This window comes from Phodopus roborovskii, unplaced genomic scaffold, assembly GCF_943737965.1.
Source record: "Phodopus roborovskii unplaced genomic scaffold, PHOROB, whole genome shotgun sequence".
Lineage (NCBI taxonomy): Eukaryota > Metazoa > Chordata > Mammalia > Rodentia > Cricetidae > Phodopus > Phodopus roborovskii.
The window spans coordinates 71,448,232-71,463,744 of NW_026126418.1; the positions used below are offsets into that span (position 1 = coordinate 71,448,232).

Sequence of the window (15,513 nt, forward strand, 5' to 3'; positions counted from 1 at the left end):
TCATCTTTGGCCTCCCTGCCTTCTGTGACCTGTGATTGTCTCAGCTCTTTCCTGTTTATCTGAACAGGTGACTAGATCACACTGCCTGGATCCCAGATGTCCCAGGTTCCTCCAGGTGGCATGTTGGCCTCACAGGGTTCCTCTTCCTTTTGGCTTGCTGGCTGACATCTTGGCTACCTGTTGAAGCTCTTTTCAGTTCTACCCAAAGTCCAGGAGGTCCCACAGAAGTTCTCATCATGGTCTTCTTGAAAGTTATGTCCTTGCCCTCAGTCCCCTGGGAGTGGCCTATAAGGCCTCCTGCCCCAGAGCCTGCTTGGAGAACCTAGCCCCTGCCTGGGGTGTGCAGCTTCTCTCCCTTGGTCATTCCTGAGTGGCAAATCAGGGAAGTACCACACAGTCCCATGGTGAGAGAGGGCATCTTTTCTAGAGCTGTACTGAGTGTTGCTCATCACCCAAGTGGCCCTGCCCAGGCCCCATCAGAAAATCTCTCCTCAGCCCAGAGCACAGCCCCTCTGCACTCTCTCTACTGCACTCACCAGGCGCCACCCTTTCTGGGAAAAGACTTCTCTGCTCATGGGCTCCCAGCTACCAACACCTCAGGCTTGGCCAAAGAGAGAGTGAGGAGCTCCAGACTCGAGAGGTTATTTTGGAAATCTCCAACTGTATCCACCTGTGCCTGAAGCCAGTGGCACCCCTGCCTGCTGAACAGTTCAATGCCTCCATTCCAGAGGTCACACCTTTTGCCCAAGTCACTCCATTGTCCCTTACCAAAAGTCTAGAAGGACACAGGAATAGGACAGTCCTAGGTGTGTGGAATTCAGACCCTCTTCTGTATTTTCTCTGCCTTTGCCCTGGACCCTGCATAATGACACACTGAAGGATGAATGTGTGCTTCCAACCTGCCAGCTCAGAATGACTAGACCCTGTAGCCTAGTGTAGACTCAGTTGTGAACTCCTAATCTGGCCGTTTAAGCCGAGTCCAGATCAACTGTCAGCTCCCATCAAAAGGCTATGAATTCCTCCCCACCAGACTGTGAGCTCCAACAGGTGGAGGCAGGCTACCAAGTGATGTGACCTTGGACTTGTGTTCTCATTTCCAAAAGGCTGGATCCACCTCTGAGGATGGCTGGGAAGTTGAGATCAGTACTTCACAGACTCACTTGTTGTTCCTGCTCTTTATTGCTTTGGTGGTGTTGAGTGGAGAGAGCTTTCCAGGGGATAAGCACCCAGTGCATACTTTGTAGATGTGCATCCAGTGGACAGAGACTGTAAGACGAAACTCTTGGTGTGCATTCTCTTTCTCAGCTCGGTGGTCCTCGAGGAGCTTGCAGTATCCCCAGCCCCAGACTTCTCTGAAGGGTAGCTCAAAGTTCCGTGAGGCTCGAGAAAGCTGTCGTCCTGGCATCTAGCTCCAAACACAGAGCCTGGCTCAGCCCTTCCCCAGCATCAGAGGCAGCCTTGGATGTGTGTTTTATGTTGGGAGAGAGCAGATTAGCGGCGGAGGACCAAGGGCTGAGCTTCTGTTCTCTGGACACTGCCTTTTGCCACCACGAGGAGCCCTCAGTCTTCCTATTTCCCTTCAACCTTGGTCTTGCTAGAAGCAGAGGGTCTATGAACCTGACTGCTCCTCCCACTCCCATATCCCCATACCCCCATGCGGAGGACTCTCCTGCCTAGACATCCCTTCCCCAATGTTTCTGTGTGCTATGCCTGTGGAGCATCGGTCTCTGCCCGACAGTTCTGTGCTGCCATGTTGTGGGCTGCGCAGGAGGCTCCTGGGTCTGTGAGTGGGGTGAGAGAATGCTTGGAGATCCACGTGTTGGAGGCAGTTGTAGGGTGGCTGTGGCCCTCAGTATGGTGTTTTGTGGCCGCAGTTTCTAGGGGAATATCTGTGTGGATATTAATGTGTAAAGGGCATTAACCCTTTGTGTTATTGCTCCAGGTACTTGGGCCCTGCAAAGATAAGTGGGGCTGAGCTCTGCCCCAATCCCTAATTTCACCAGATGCCAATGTATCCATTATGTCCTGAACATAAACTCAGAAAATTTGCGCGGGTAGGGAGGGGAGACCCTTAGTCTGTGGTCTTGCTGATCCCAGGGCTTTTATTTCGCACCCAAACACCCGTGCATCTTCACCTCAGGGGTTCCAAGGATGAATGCAAAGGTCCCAAGCCCTTCAGAGGGAATCTTGCTGTGCCCAGCTCCACAATCCCAACAAAGGCGCCCGACCACGTGCCCTCCTCCGCGCGGACCTGGAATGGTGAAGCTCCATTCTCACCATCCCTGGTCAGGCCGGGACTGGCTGGGGATTCGATGCTAGGCTGCGGGTGGGCGTGCAGCCTCCCCCCAGCAGCCCGGCAGCCCCCGGCTGCGCCTCGCCCACTCCCATTCGCACACGCTGCAGCGACCTCCAATTGGCACTAGGGGGAGCCGTGGCAACTGGCTTGAACTGACAAAACTGCATCCAACAGCTATTTCCTTGGACTTGCAGGGGGAAATGGAAGGGGGTTAAGATGTACCCCCCGACACACACTTCCCTTGGGAGGCCGAGAACACAGGGGTGGTGGTGGGGGTGAAGGTTTCTTTCCTCTCGGTAACACACCTCCAGAATATCCCTCTTCCCCAACCCGGATCGCGGACCTTCGCAGCCCCCCGCGTTTTGGAGTGTCCCCCAAGAACTTCGCCACGCGCGACAGCGAGATCCAGAGCCGAGCAGCCCCCTGAGAATGGACAACATCTGCCTCTCGGAGTCTGGGCTGGGGACCCCTGGCGATAGCGCCTCCTGTCGCCCAGTGAGGCGTGTGGGGTGGGGCAGCGTGAGTCGTCCGGCCGGTGGCTGGGAGCTTTTGCGCAGGGCAAGGGAGTGCGGGGTCGAGCCAGTGAAAGCCAGAGATCTTTGGGGAGACGGCCTGAGACAGAGATAGAGATGCTATCCTCCCCCCCTCCATTCCTCACGCCACCCCGGCTCGTTCTTTCTTATCCCCCTAGCAAGACTGGAATAACCCGTGTGCCCTGGGACCGGAGCCCCGGCTCCAGATGTGAATTTGGTTCCAGTGGGAAGAACGCGAGCTTCCTCCGGGCCTTGGCACATTCTCCCACTCTGAGGTCATTCCGTAGGTGGTCAGAGGGGAGCGCGCGCCTGGAGCCTTCCTGCCTCCATCCACTGGAGAGGGAGGAGAGGCAGGCGGGAGGGAGTAGAAAGGGAGAGGGGAGGGGCTCGAGGAGGGAGGGAGACGCCGCCAGCACACCACCAAGTGGCACCGAGCAGTGATAACAAACTCAACTTAAAAAAAAAAAAAAAGAAAGAAAGAAAGAAAAAGAAAAAAACTTCCCCAAGTTGCTGTCTGAGACGTGCGGACGTGCGGTCGCAGGCGCTGGGTGGGGAGTGTGGGTGGCCCAGAAGTCTCCAGGCTGCAGAGAGCTCAGACCAGGAACCAAGTAGGCCCATGCAACCCTGGTTACGTTGGAGGCTGGCTCAGCTTCCTGCTGGAGACCCCGGGGCAGCCGGTTCTCATGGAGGCAGGACCCGCTGGTGAGGGGGGAGGGGAACTGGGAGCCTTGTAGTACCCGGTTCCATCCCTAGAACCCGCATCACACACACACACACACACACACACACACACGACTACCAACCACTGGCCGAGACTTGGGCAGATCCGGCCCGCAGTCCTGGAGAGCTGGGGTGTGTGTGTGTGTGTGTGTGTGTGTGTTTAGGTTCTCCCACCTCTAGGCCCATGTGAAAGCAAAGCACTACCAAACACTCTACAGACGACTTTTTATTAAGATTATAAATTTAAACAAATAATCTGAACAGTTTTACCCGGTGAGATTCAATTTAGTATGCACAAAAATACAGGAGGAAGAAGGGCTGGGAAGGCAAGGTTGGCAACTTGTTTTGGAGTCCCTGGGGTGGTGATAGCAGAGACCCAGAGGGGGTCTAGAAGAACCTCACCTTCTCACAACAAAAGGCTTTTAAATGAAACAAAATCTATTGAGCTGAGGACGCAGACAGGGTTCTCACAGGCTGGAACAATGCTGGTTTCATGAGATGGAACCGAAGACTGAAGCAAGACAAGGTAACTTAGAAGCGCGCACACAAACACCACAGCTGACCAGGAGCTAAGCGAAAAGTCTCCAGCGCAGTTGGCGATCCGGGCCCCTCCCTCCCCCGGGGCCGCTGGGGATCCAGGTGAAGGAATCGACTTCCTTTTTTGTTTAGTGAGGACCGCAGTGCTGGGCATGATGGGAAATGTAGTTCGCCTGCTCGCCCCCCACCCCTTCCCCAACCGTTCAGAGTGTGGGGTGTCGGGCGCCACCTTCCCCATGGCCCGGCAGGCGGGTGGAGGAGGGGAGGAGGACCGAGCCAGAGGGGCGGGGAGAGGAGGGGTTCTAGACGCCCGCCCCGGCAAGAAAAGAAAAAAAAAAAGTTGAAGTGTTTTCATTTCTGCCTTCTCATTTTGAGAACTTTGGAGGCCGCCCCCAGAGAGGAAATGTGACCGAAACGTCCCTTTTGGAGATAGAGTTTGCCTTTGTTTTTTTTTTGCTCAGAATTTCACAAGACCCATTCCTCACCCCAGAGATGAACTCAGGAGAGCGGAACGTCGGGCTTCCAGGCTCTGACAACTGATTGGAGTCGGCGTCCCGGGCCCCGCGCCCTCCTGCGTTGCGCCCCCCGGCACCCAGCCTCGTCCCCCGCTGCCCGGCACCTCCTCCGGGCAGCAGCCCTGCCTCACGTGGCAGGCTCCTCGCTAAACACCACCGCAATCAGTACAATAAAAAGAAAAAAAGAGTAAGAGAAACACAAAGCATACTTAAATAGGCTCTTTTTCTCTCTGCAAAAATAAAGTCCAAGATTTTTTAGATTTTTTTTTATTTTACAATTTATAAAACATCAGCCTCTGCTCGCCCCCAGTTTGCCCGGAGTGGCCAGGACCCGCTCGTTCTCTATCGTCCCTTGTCCGAGTCTTTGTCTGGCCCCAGCCCCGCGGGGCCCAGGGTCCCCATGCCCTCGGGGGTCCCTAGAAGGCGACAATGGCTCGAGTCCAGGCGCCGAGGCTGGCGAGCGCCTGCTTGGCGCACAGCTGCCCGTTGAGCGGCGGCGGCTGCTCGGAGGAGTCCGGCTGTCGGCTCACCAACCCCGAGAAGCCCGAGCCAAAGATGGAGATCAAGTTTGAGATGTTGGACGCGTCCGGGGACGAGTCCGGGCAGAAGTCCTCGAAGCGGGCGCGCTTACAGGGGGCGAACGGGGCGCCCCCGGGGGGCTCGGCTCCCAGGTCACCCGCGTCCTCCTCGTCGTCGTCCTCTTCCTCCTGGCCAGGGTAATACTTGCGCTTGCAACCAGCGGTGGACGCCAGGCCGGGTCCCGGAGCGCCCTGGCCACAGCAGGGGCAGTGGGCGGAGGCGCAGCAGTCCTGGTGCAAGTAGCCGTTTTCCACCGTGGTCACCACGTGAGTGTCCAGGTCCAGCACGGTGGTCTGGCTGCTGCAGTGCACACTGAAGTCCGAAGGGGCCGGGTACGCGCCCCGGTAGAAGCCAGGGGACGAGGAAGGGGCTGGAGAGGCGGGAGGAGAGGAAGCGGCGACGGTTGGTGGGGCAGCCCCCGGGGACGCCGAGGGCGCAGAGCAAGCGGCCGGAACGCGAGGGTCCCGCGGGCAGAGCGCGGTGGGCGCGGGCGGCGGCAGCGGCGGCGCAGGACCGGGCTGCAGCGGCTCCAAGTGCTGCCCGCGGTGGGGCGCGCCGTGCGGCGGCTGGAGCGCGGCGCACCCGGGCAGCTCCGAGAGCGCCCCCGCGCAGCCCGCCGGCGCTCCGGCCACCACCGCCGCTGCCGCGCAGCTCCTGGGAGCCGGGTGCTGGTGCTGGTGCAGCTGCTGCTGGAGGTGCAGCTGGTGGAGCTGGTGGAGCTGGTGCAGCTGGTGCCGGGAGACCGGCTCGCGCGCCTCCGCGTCCCCGCCGCCGCCAAGTTGGAGCGGGCCGAAGTCGGCCGCGTTGGCCGGCATTCCCGGTGCCGCGTACGCGAGGTGCTGGTGCTGGTGGTGGGGCGGCTGCTGTTGCTGCTGCTGCTGCTGGCGCCGGTAGAGCTCGGCGTAGCGCTCGCTCAGGTAAAGCTGGCGCGCGTTGCGGAGCACGTAGGACACTAGGAGGTTCTTGTGCAGCTTGATGCCGCCGCGCTGGGTCCGGGAGCTGTGGATCTTGCGCAGGGAGATGCTGATCAGGCTCTGGGCGTCCAGGGCGCACTCCATGCTCCCGCGGAGACGCGAGCGGCGGAGCAGCCGCCTTTGCCGCTGCTAATGTTGCTGCTGCGTGTACCTCCAGCTGGTCTCCGGAGCGCACTGTGCACAGAGAACCGAGCCCTGGTCAGCGGGTCGGCGGCGCTCCGAGAGAAGCCGCCACCATGCGCTACACGCCACCCGCAGGCTCACGCTCCCCAGACGGCGCCAAAGCAATGAGCCTCCGCCGGCCCCGGCCCCAGCTATTTAGCCGGGTAGCAGCGCCCCGCCCCACTGCAAATTAACCAATAGAAGCTTGCTGAACCTCCCGAATGACAGCCGCTTCCCGCCCCGGGGCCACTTAGCTGACCAATCAGACCAAGGCGGTTCCTTTGTGCTATTCAAATACCGAACGGACCCCGGGCCTCCAACGCCGCCGCTGCCTCGAATGTTCTCCTGGGGCCGTGGCACCGCGTGGGACTCGGAGCCTCCTAGGTAGCCGCCCACAGCGTGGGTCGTCTCTCGGGAAACCACGTTGAAGCCCGCGGCTACCCTGGACCTGGCTCCCGCGAGCTGGGGGTCGGCTCACCTGAGCGCCGCGGAGATGGCTCCGCCCCCTTCCGCACGGTTGGGCCTCACCTGCAGCAGGTGCTCTCGGTTCCCTGCTCCGGGCCACGCGGCGCCTCCTCTTTCTCACCTGCTAAGGCCAGGAGAACCTGGGAGAGCTGAGCCTTCTCCCGAGAAAGCTGGAGTGTGTATGTGGGGGGCACAGTGGCCACTAGGGCACCCTCATGGAAGAAAGAGTTTGGGGCCAGATTCCCTGATGTTTTAGACTAGGGGCCTCTGGGAATGGTTGGGGAGGGGAAGGGCCTCTCTGACTGCAAAACCCAGTGAATTTTGATCTCTAGTAGAGAAATTTCGTTGTCCTAAATCAGCCCCAGGAGTGGGGGTCGGGTAGAGGTAGGGGTATAGGAACGCTCCCCAGCTTCCTCCTCATCTTTGGGTAACCTCTTCTTTCCTGCCTCATTAATATCAATGACAATAGGAGCCTAGCAAAGCCCCTTATCAGAAAGATCTGAATCTCTCTAAGGTTCTTTGGGCCCAGGGCTGAGACCCCCCTTGAGTTGGGCAACCTGTAAAGATTTGGTCAGAATCCTGAACCCCAGGAGTACCCAGGCCAAAAACTTGTCGCCTTTTGTGCCCTTGTTCTGAGTTACCCACAGATCAATGGGGAGAGGCAGTAGGATAAGGAGGATTCCTGGTAGTCTCTACTGAGAAGCTTACTGAGGAAGAGGGCTGCTGCGGGGTGGGGAGTGGGGGTAGGCAGCTGCGGGGCTGGGACTGAATTCGCAGTGCTCAAGGCCTCTTGAAGTGCTTAAGTCAGGAAATTGGCCCAGGAAGAAGGACAAGCAGAGTCCACAGAGACAACTGGTGATCCTTCCTGTCTTTGAACCCTCTCAGCACTTCTGTCTCTTGGCTGGAGTCAAAGACACCCCACCCTGCTGTCCTGGTGACTCTTTTTAGGAGAGGACACAATGGTAGTTGTCTCCAAGTTTTAGCATCTTCTTAAAAGTAAAGTGTCAAAAAAAGTAGGGGACAGTTTGTTCAGGTTTTCTGATGAAGGGGCTTGGTCCAAGACCACAGGGTTGCAGGCACAGACTCTGTTTCTTCCATGAGAACATGCTTCTCACCCTGCTTCAAAATGGCCAGGATTACATTTGGGTAGTGAGGGAGTGCTCAAGCACACTTGACTGGCATCCCAGTGGCCATGGGGACTTGCTTCATGAATCCCGGGGGAGCAGAGCCATACCTCCCCCACCTCCTGAACACCTATTTCAAAGGTGTACAGGCTACAGTGGTAGAGTGGAATGCTTTGTCCCACTCCATAGCTGAGGGTGTTAGCTGGAATCACGGGAGACTGGCCCACAGTATGTGCTGTCCTTTCCCAGTATTTACTGAAGAAACTTGAGACCTGAGGTCACAGGATTTGAACCCCCTTCTGTAGGTGCCTGGAAATATGCCAGTAGAGCTAAGTCCAGTTCTTTGGGTCTAACTCCTGATGAATGATTTGATGATCTCACCAAGTGTGTGTGTGTGTGTGTGTGTTTGGGAAGCCCCAGGACCAGTACTCTTCACAGCCTCTGGGCTACAGACCTCTGTTTGAGCACATAATGGTTCAGCAGAGTGCAATAGAGACCATTCAATACTCTGCGCGCGGCGTGTGTGTGTGTGTGTGTGTGTGTGTGTGTGTGTGTGTGTATGCCTGTGCATGCATGTGCATGCGTGTTTACGTGTGCACACACACTTGCAGGGCCCTAAGCAGTTACCTTGCGGAGGGGAACTGTGCACAAAGGTAAGGGTTCTAGAGATCACCTGAGTGAGGTTGGGGTGCTCGCTTTTCCTCCCTGTGTTGGAGAGATTACATCTGGTCTGAGTCACCATTCCCTAGAGGAAGTTAATTAATACCTCAATATTTACCAAGTGTCTGCTGGGATGGAGGCTCTGAGCAGGGCATGGATCACTGGGGACCTGGTAATTCCAGCCCACATTGGAGCCCTTATGCCTTGTAAGCACAGAAAGCTGCATACACAGACAGGAGCATCTAGAGAAGTACCTGGCCAGTGATGGGATTCACCCTTGGGGGGGCTCTTGGGATGCTTGGGCAGAAAGCATCTTGAAGGCATTGTGCTAGGAGTGGAGGGAGGAAGATTTGGACTTCTCAAGTTTGTGTATACATTCGATCTCCTGAGAGATTTTCAGAGGCATTATCTGGAGGCTGTGGAAGTATATGAAAGAACAAGACATAGTTCTGCCCTTCAGGTAAAGTAGATGGTATCTCATAGAGCAGACACTGGGGAGGCTCCCTATAATAAAACCAAGATCTTAAGGCCAAAGAGGGAGAGGACCTTTCAGTATAGAATAGGAAGGGGGGGGGACCAGTGAGGACCTGGCATATAGTAGGTGCTCAATAAACATCTGTAGGAAAAGCAAATCAGTGAATGTAATGTGCAGAAAGTATGATGATGAAGGCAAGCACCCATTTCCACATGGGTAAAATGAGGTACAGTAAGAGTGGTGCTGAGAATTGGATCAGATGCCCCTTCAATGCCCGCCTCTTTTCGCTATGCTCCAGGATATGTGAATATGTGGGCCTCATGTGGTGGCAGGGCATGGCAGTATGGGAGCCATTGCTGGGGCCTGTCTGAATCCAAGAGGCTGGTGATTCTTAGATGCAGGAATCATAGCTGTACCCAGGAAGTTTACTGTGTAGCAGCTACTGCTGGGGAACCATGACAGCAGACATTCCCAGCCCTAAATGACCATAGCTTGTCAATAACATGGGTAGAAGTTAAGAACTCAGCAGTGTCTGTTTGTCTCACGTGGTTCTATCAAGAGGCACAGTACCTAGAAACATTGGGTCCCGGCTCCCAGGACCTCGAGTACCTTCTGTGTAGTAAGGTGGACTGACATTGCCTTGCCTGTGAAGAACTTGTGCCCTTGTTCGCCAGGTCAGGGCTGAATCCAGCACTGTCTTTAAGGCAAGGCCTCTTACAATCCACATCCCATGGAGGAAGCAAGAGGCAGAGTAGGTGCCCTTTCTGAGGTGACACAGGACACCATTCCAGGGTGGGTGAAGGGTATATAGTCCCCACCACTGTTATTCATGAGTCCTCCAAGTGGCTGTCCTTGTGGGAAGAATGTGCTGGGTGCTGCTGGATGCTCTTGTATCTTGGGTTTCAGAGCACTTGGGCTAGCTAGATGTGCATTTGTTTATTCATTCTCTGTTCAGGCTGCAGGCTGGGTACAGTGCAAGTACTGAGCTAGGCTGTAGGAAGAACACAGCAGGTTGGTCTCACTGCCTGAGGTCAGATTTGAAGTATCCTTTTCATCCCCTGAGCCATCTGATTGATTGGTAATGTCTGCCTGGAGCTCTGGGTGAGAAGGGATTTGGTATGTGTCCCAATTAGTGATGTCTGCCAAGGACTCAGCTGGAGCCTTCAAGACCAGTGTGCTAGGCAATTTGGACACCTGGGTGTCCCAACAGATTGAGTGGGGGTTGTGGGTCCAGCACAAATGGCAGGAAAGTATTTGAGAAGCTGGGAAAGGGAGAACAAAGTTTGGAAGGAGTTACATACAGCTTTTCTTCTTTCCTAGAGTCTTGCTGGCATATTCCCTGGGTAGCCAGGGTTAACCCTTGTTGGTCTGGGCTGGGAGTGTGGATGGTGAATGTGGGCAGCTAAACCTTTCTGATTGGGAGTTGTTTTTAGAACTCAGTACAGATCTTGGGAGTTTCTAAGGCTCTTAGAACAGAATCTTGGGATTTTGTTTTTATTTGGGTGGTGGAGGCTGCCCCTACCCACCATACAGGTAATAACCCCAGACCCCATTGTGTCCAGGCTGTGTTTGTCATGAGCCACTTTTCAGTAATTCTCAAAACATCTGAATGAAGTGGGCAGTGCTGCAGGCCCATTTGAGAGCCAAGTGGAAGAGGTCCGGGAAAGTAGAGCTGCAAGCCAGGTGTGGTGGCACATGCCTGTCATCCCAGCACTTGAGAGGTAAAGTCTAGAGGACCTTGAGTTCAAGAACAGCCTGGGCTGCAGGGTGATTTCAAGGCCAGCATCAGTAAACCAAACCAAACCAAACAAACAGTCACAAAGTGACACTGGGATACAATAGGAGATGTCATTCTGTAAATATGTTTCTCATATTGGTTAACTGTTGGCCAATAGGAAAGCAAGATAGGCAGGACTAGGAGACAAAGAGGAGAGAGGAAGTAGTAGGGAGGAGATTCAAGATGGAGGACGGAGAGAGTAGAATGCCGGACTCTCTCTCCGGTAAGATGAGACCATGTGGAAGTACTTAGATTAATAGAAATGGGTTAATATTTAAGACAAAGCTGGCAGATAAGAAACTAGTCACTGACCTACAGCTTCATATCTAATACAGGGTCTCTGTGTGTTATTTGGGGCTGGCATAGCGGTGGGACCAGACCGGCAAGGAAAACCTGCTCTTAGCAGGGTATGGTGGCTCCTGCCTGTACTCCTGGTATCTTGGGAGGCTGAGAGGAAAAAGATCTTAAGCTTGAGGCCAGCCTGTGCTACCTAATGAGTACCAGGCCAGCTGGGATGACATAGCAGGACCTTGGTTCAAAGTCAGGAATGGGCCAGGTGGTGGTGGCACACACCTCGGAATCCCAGCACTCAGGAGGCAGAGGCAGGAGGATCTCTCTGAGTTCAAGGACAGTCTGGTCTGCATAGCAAGTTCCAGGAAAGCAGGACTCTGTCTGAAAAAGCAAACAAAAATCAAACCAACCAACCAAACTGTAGTGAGAGATCCACCCAGAAGGGGCCCACTTCATTGATTCTACTTAATTCAACTTGATGCATCTGGACTACAAACATCACCCTAACACCGGTTTGGGACTATAATGCTCAAGACAACTCCAGACTAGCTAGTTGAAACGGTGCACCTTCTTATTACACCCTGGGCAGAGCCTCAGATAAGAACTTCAGTCAAACATCTGCCACACAGAGACTAACTACAAAGGTTACTACTAGTCCTATCGAGACTTGTCATTGTTTTAATTTCCTTTTTCCTACAGGATCCCATAGAGCCATGGTCATCCCATTTCAGCAGGAAGTAATCCTAGGAAGACAATGCCCCCTTTCCCTACTGTTGGCATTAAGGGATAATATTCCTGCATAGGGTTGAGTTTTAACTATATAGGGTTAGGTATGGAAGGTGATGCTCAGACTCGGGTATCTCTTTTAGATAAGTTTAAGGGTATGGATGAGAAAGGTTTGGTTAAGATGGGATATAGGTAGATTAACATGTTTTATAAATTATCTTAGTAATCATTACTACATACAGCTTACATTGTTACAGATTCTTATATGTTATAACTTATGTAAAATTAAGTTTGTATTCCTTTCTCGGATAATTTGTATATTATATTTGTCATATTGTGTAAGGTCTTCTTTCTGTTTATGATGTTTTTTGCGCAAATATCTATCATATTCTATGTATGTATACTTTTATATATGTTAATATATTTTGTATATTTTATACAGCTCTACCTCTGGTCAAGACATTTCAATCCTACCTCTAGTTTAGAGATTTACATATATACATATATGTATATAGTTATATTACTAAATCATTGTCCTTGTTAAATTATTTTGGGAAGTTTCAGCCATTTGTATAGCTATGTTCCTGAATATTACAGATTATCACTACCCATGTTTTTTATACCTATGAGACTAGTCAGACATCAATGTTTGATCTTCAAACACTTCATAGACCTGTAGAACATGGCATTTAAATGTTTTAGTATTAGTACTCCGTTGACATGAGACACAGTTGCTCCTGACAGCACCAAGCTGCTCCAGAGAGTATGTTGGGCACTGATGTCACTCCTTTTGGAGTCCATCCTCTCCTTGGCTATGGCCTCTTGGGCAAAGAACTGCCCCCACCTCAACCACTGACTTTGGACATGCTGTCCTACTGTGCTTGCAAGAGATAAACTTAGAAGACTGATGAACCTTGCCTTCAGCCTTCCTGCTTCTGTGTTGTTGGTCAGTCAGAGATACTCTCTACTGTTACAAATAAGGTTTTCCCCACCGGCCTGGTCCCACCGCCATGCCAGCCCCAATTAACACACAGAGACTCTGTATTTGATATAATGCTGTTGGCCAGTTACTAGTTTCTTATCGGCTAGCTCTGTCTTAATTATTAACCCATTTCTATTAGTCTAAGTACTTCCACGTGGTCTTATCTTACCGGAGAGAGGGGGCAGGCGGTTCTGCTCTCTCCAGTCTCTCCATGTTGACTCTTCCCCTACTACCTCTGGAATCCTTCTTGTCTCCTAGTCCCTCCTATCTTCCTTTCCTATTGGCCAACAGTGCTTTATTCATCAACCAATAAGAGAAACATATTTACAGAATGACATCTCCCATCATCTTTTCTGTCTAAAATAAAAAGAAGGGTTTTAACCTTAGCATAGCCAAATATATAACCTATCTGTTTATCCTGACCCTTATTAAACTACAATACTCTAGGCCTTAGCCAAAACTGGTTGCCCCAATGTTGTTATGTGACTGTAGGTGACTGTCCAGGTAGCCTGCTGTTTCTGTCTTCTCTGCACCTTTTGGAAGCTGCCCGCCTGCACTTCCTGCCTACCCTAGTATTGTTATCTTCCTTCTCAGGTCTTTGATGAGGTTGAAGATTAGACTGTCACAATTATTGTTCGCTCTTCTTAGATATAAATATTAGGTACAAGACTTAAGCTTTCCAGCTTAGGACAACTCTATGGTAATCTCTGTTATACCTTCACCCTAGGACTGGATATGTATTTCTTGCCATTTGCTCTTGTCCCTTTAGTACAATAGGTATTTGTTTGTGTTTGTTCTTACTTTTCCTTTTCCTAGAGCATACTTGATATTTTCTGTCTTTGTATATAGTTTTGTATCAAGCCTAAATCTTTTTCTTTAGACTAAAAGGGGAATTGTAGTGAGATATCCACCCTGCCTTCACCTGTGGCCATGGTCAGAGGTTTGTAGGTGAGCCTGTGGTATTTGGTCTGGGGTCCGGGACAGACTTGCTCTCTCTTGCTCCCAATCAGGTCATGGAGGGGCAGCATGTGTGGATCTTTGGAGCTGGGACTTGGCAGTGGTCATCTGCATCGCATGTAAGAGATTTCTTCTGGAATAAAATTATATTAATCTATATTTGAGCCAGTCTCATGAATCTTGTGCCGTACACCAGTTGTCTACTTCACCAAACAAAATCACACCAGCAGGAATGGGCTGGGGAAACTGATGGGTGGACAGACCCTACCCTGAAATATACCTTTGTGAGTAGAGATGCTTGACAACATTCAGTTCAGAGCTCACACAGAGGTAGAAGGAGAGAACAGTCCACAAAGTTGTCCTCTGACCTCCACATTCGAGCTGTGGCACTTCTGCCTGAGTTGGGGAGAGGTGGCCTTCTCCCACCTCTGACCAGACACCCTTCTGCCTTAGTCTTGCTCATACCTGCTGGTTCTTTCCTATACATTAAGTGCCTCCTGTTTACTGGGCTCTTGTTCAGCTCCCAGGGCCATAGGATTCCTTACATTTCAGACGAAACAAACAAGGAGTCAGTCTGAGTGTGGTGGCCAAGAGGCTAGGGAGTTAGAGGCGAGCCTGGGTTACAGTCTATTACAGCAAGCAAGATGGCCTTGAAGAAAAACACAGGAAGCAGGGGCAGGGAAGGTGGAGGGAAGGGACAGTGCCCATCCTCCCAGGCCATGGGGCAGAGGGCCAAGTCTTCTTCACTGATGGGGAACCCTGAAGCTGGGGCTGCTGCTCTGACCCTCCTGCTCCCCTAAATAGTGAATTTTTAATGCTGGCTCCATGGAACACAGAGGAGTTTTCATTTTGAGAGCATTTTTTAAGAACCTGTTTCTCATATGTGTGTTCACACTTCTGTGTGTATGAGGAAAGTGAGTTCAAGGGAGCACAGTGACACTACTCCAGAGGCTGAGGCAGGAGGATACTCAATCCAAGGCCAGCCTGAGTTGAAGTCAAATGTGGGCAACTTGGTAAGACCCTGTTTTAAAATAAGTTTTAAAAAATAAGGTGGGGGACATAGCTCTGTAATAATGTCTACCTACCCTGAGTTCAGTCCATACTACCACAGAAACAGAATAAAGCAAAACCAGAATGGAACCAGATGTGGCTCAGTTGGTAGAATGTTTGCTTGGCACCTCAGAAATCAGGCACTGTGGCATGCACCTGTAATCCTAGCACTTTGAAGATGGAGACAAGAGGATCAGGAGTTCAAGGTCATCCTTGGCCACATAACACTTTTGAGTCCCAAGCCAGCATGGGCTACTTGATCTTCTGTCTCAAAACAAATAAAACAGAAAATCAGGACAAAAAAAAAAAAAAAAAAAAAAAAAAAAAAAAAAAAAAAAACAGTTCTGGTACTGGTTCTGGGAGAGGTATGAAGAGCCCCTAAACCCAGAAACATCATTGAGCCTTCCTGGCTGTGTGGGACTCAGGTGCTGTTGCTGAGCAGATGGGGAAACAGAGGCACTGAGGCAGGAATTGGTTTGGGCTGTCCACCCTCCCTCTTCAGGCTCTGCTGCCTCAAGCAGCACCTGCTGCCTCGTTGTTTCTGTCCCTGACCCCTCCTCTCAGGTGTGCTTTTCAAAGCTGCAGCTCTGCTCCAGAAGAATGTAAGAGGGGATCTCATCTGTGACCTCAGAGGGCTGTGACCTTAGAAAGCTGTGACCGCAGAGGGCCTGAGAAGTGGAGAGAGAAAGG

General features: G+C 52.3%; 1 protein-coding gene across 1 annotated transcript; it reads right to left on the reverse strand.

Moving 5' to 3' along the window:
• Window positions 1-3,756: 3,756 nt before the first annotated feature.
• Window positions 3,757-6,447, reverse strand: Ier5l (immediate early response 5 like). The gene has a single exon (XM_051185095.1). The coding sequence runs from the start codon at window positions 6,236-6,238 to the stop codon at window positions 5,018-5,020; it is 1,221 nt and encodes a 406-aa protein (XP_051041052.1). The 5' UTR covers window positions 6,239-6,447; the 3' UTR covers window positions 3,757-5,017.
• Between the last annotated feature and the right edge of the window lie 9,066 nt (window positions 6,448-15,513).

Bases quoted from the DNA above. Each gene is read 5' to 3' on its own strand.
- Ier5l (XM_051185095.1), bottom strand. From the start codon at position 6,238: ATGGAGTGCGCCCTGGACGCCCAGAGCCTGATCAGCATCTCCCTGCGC.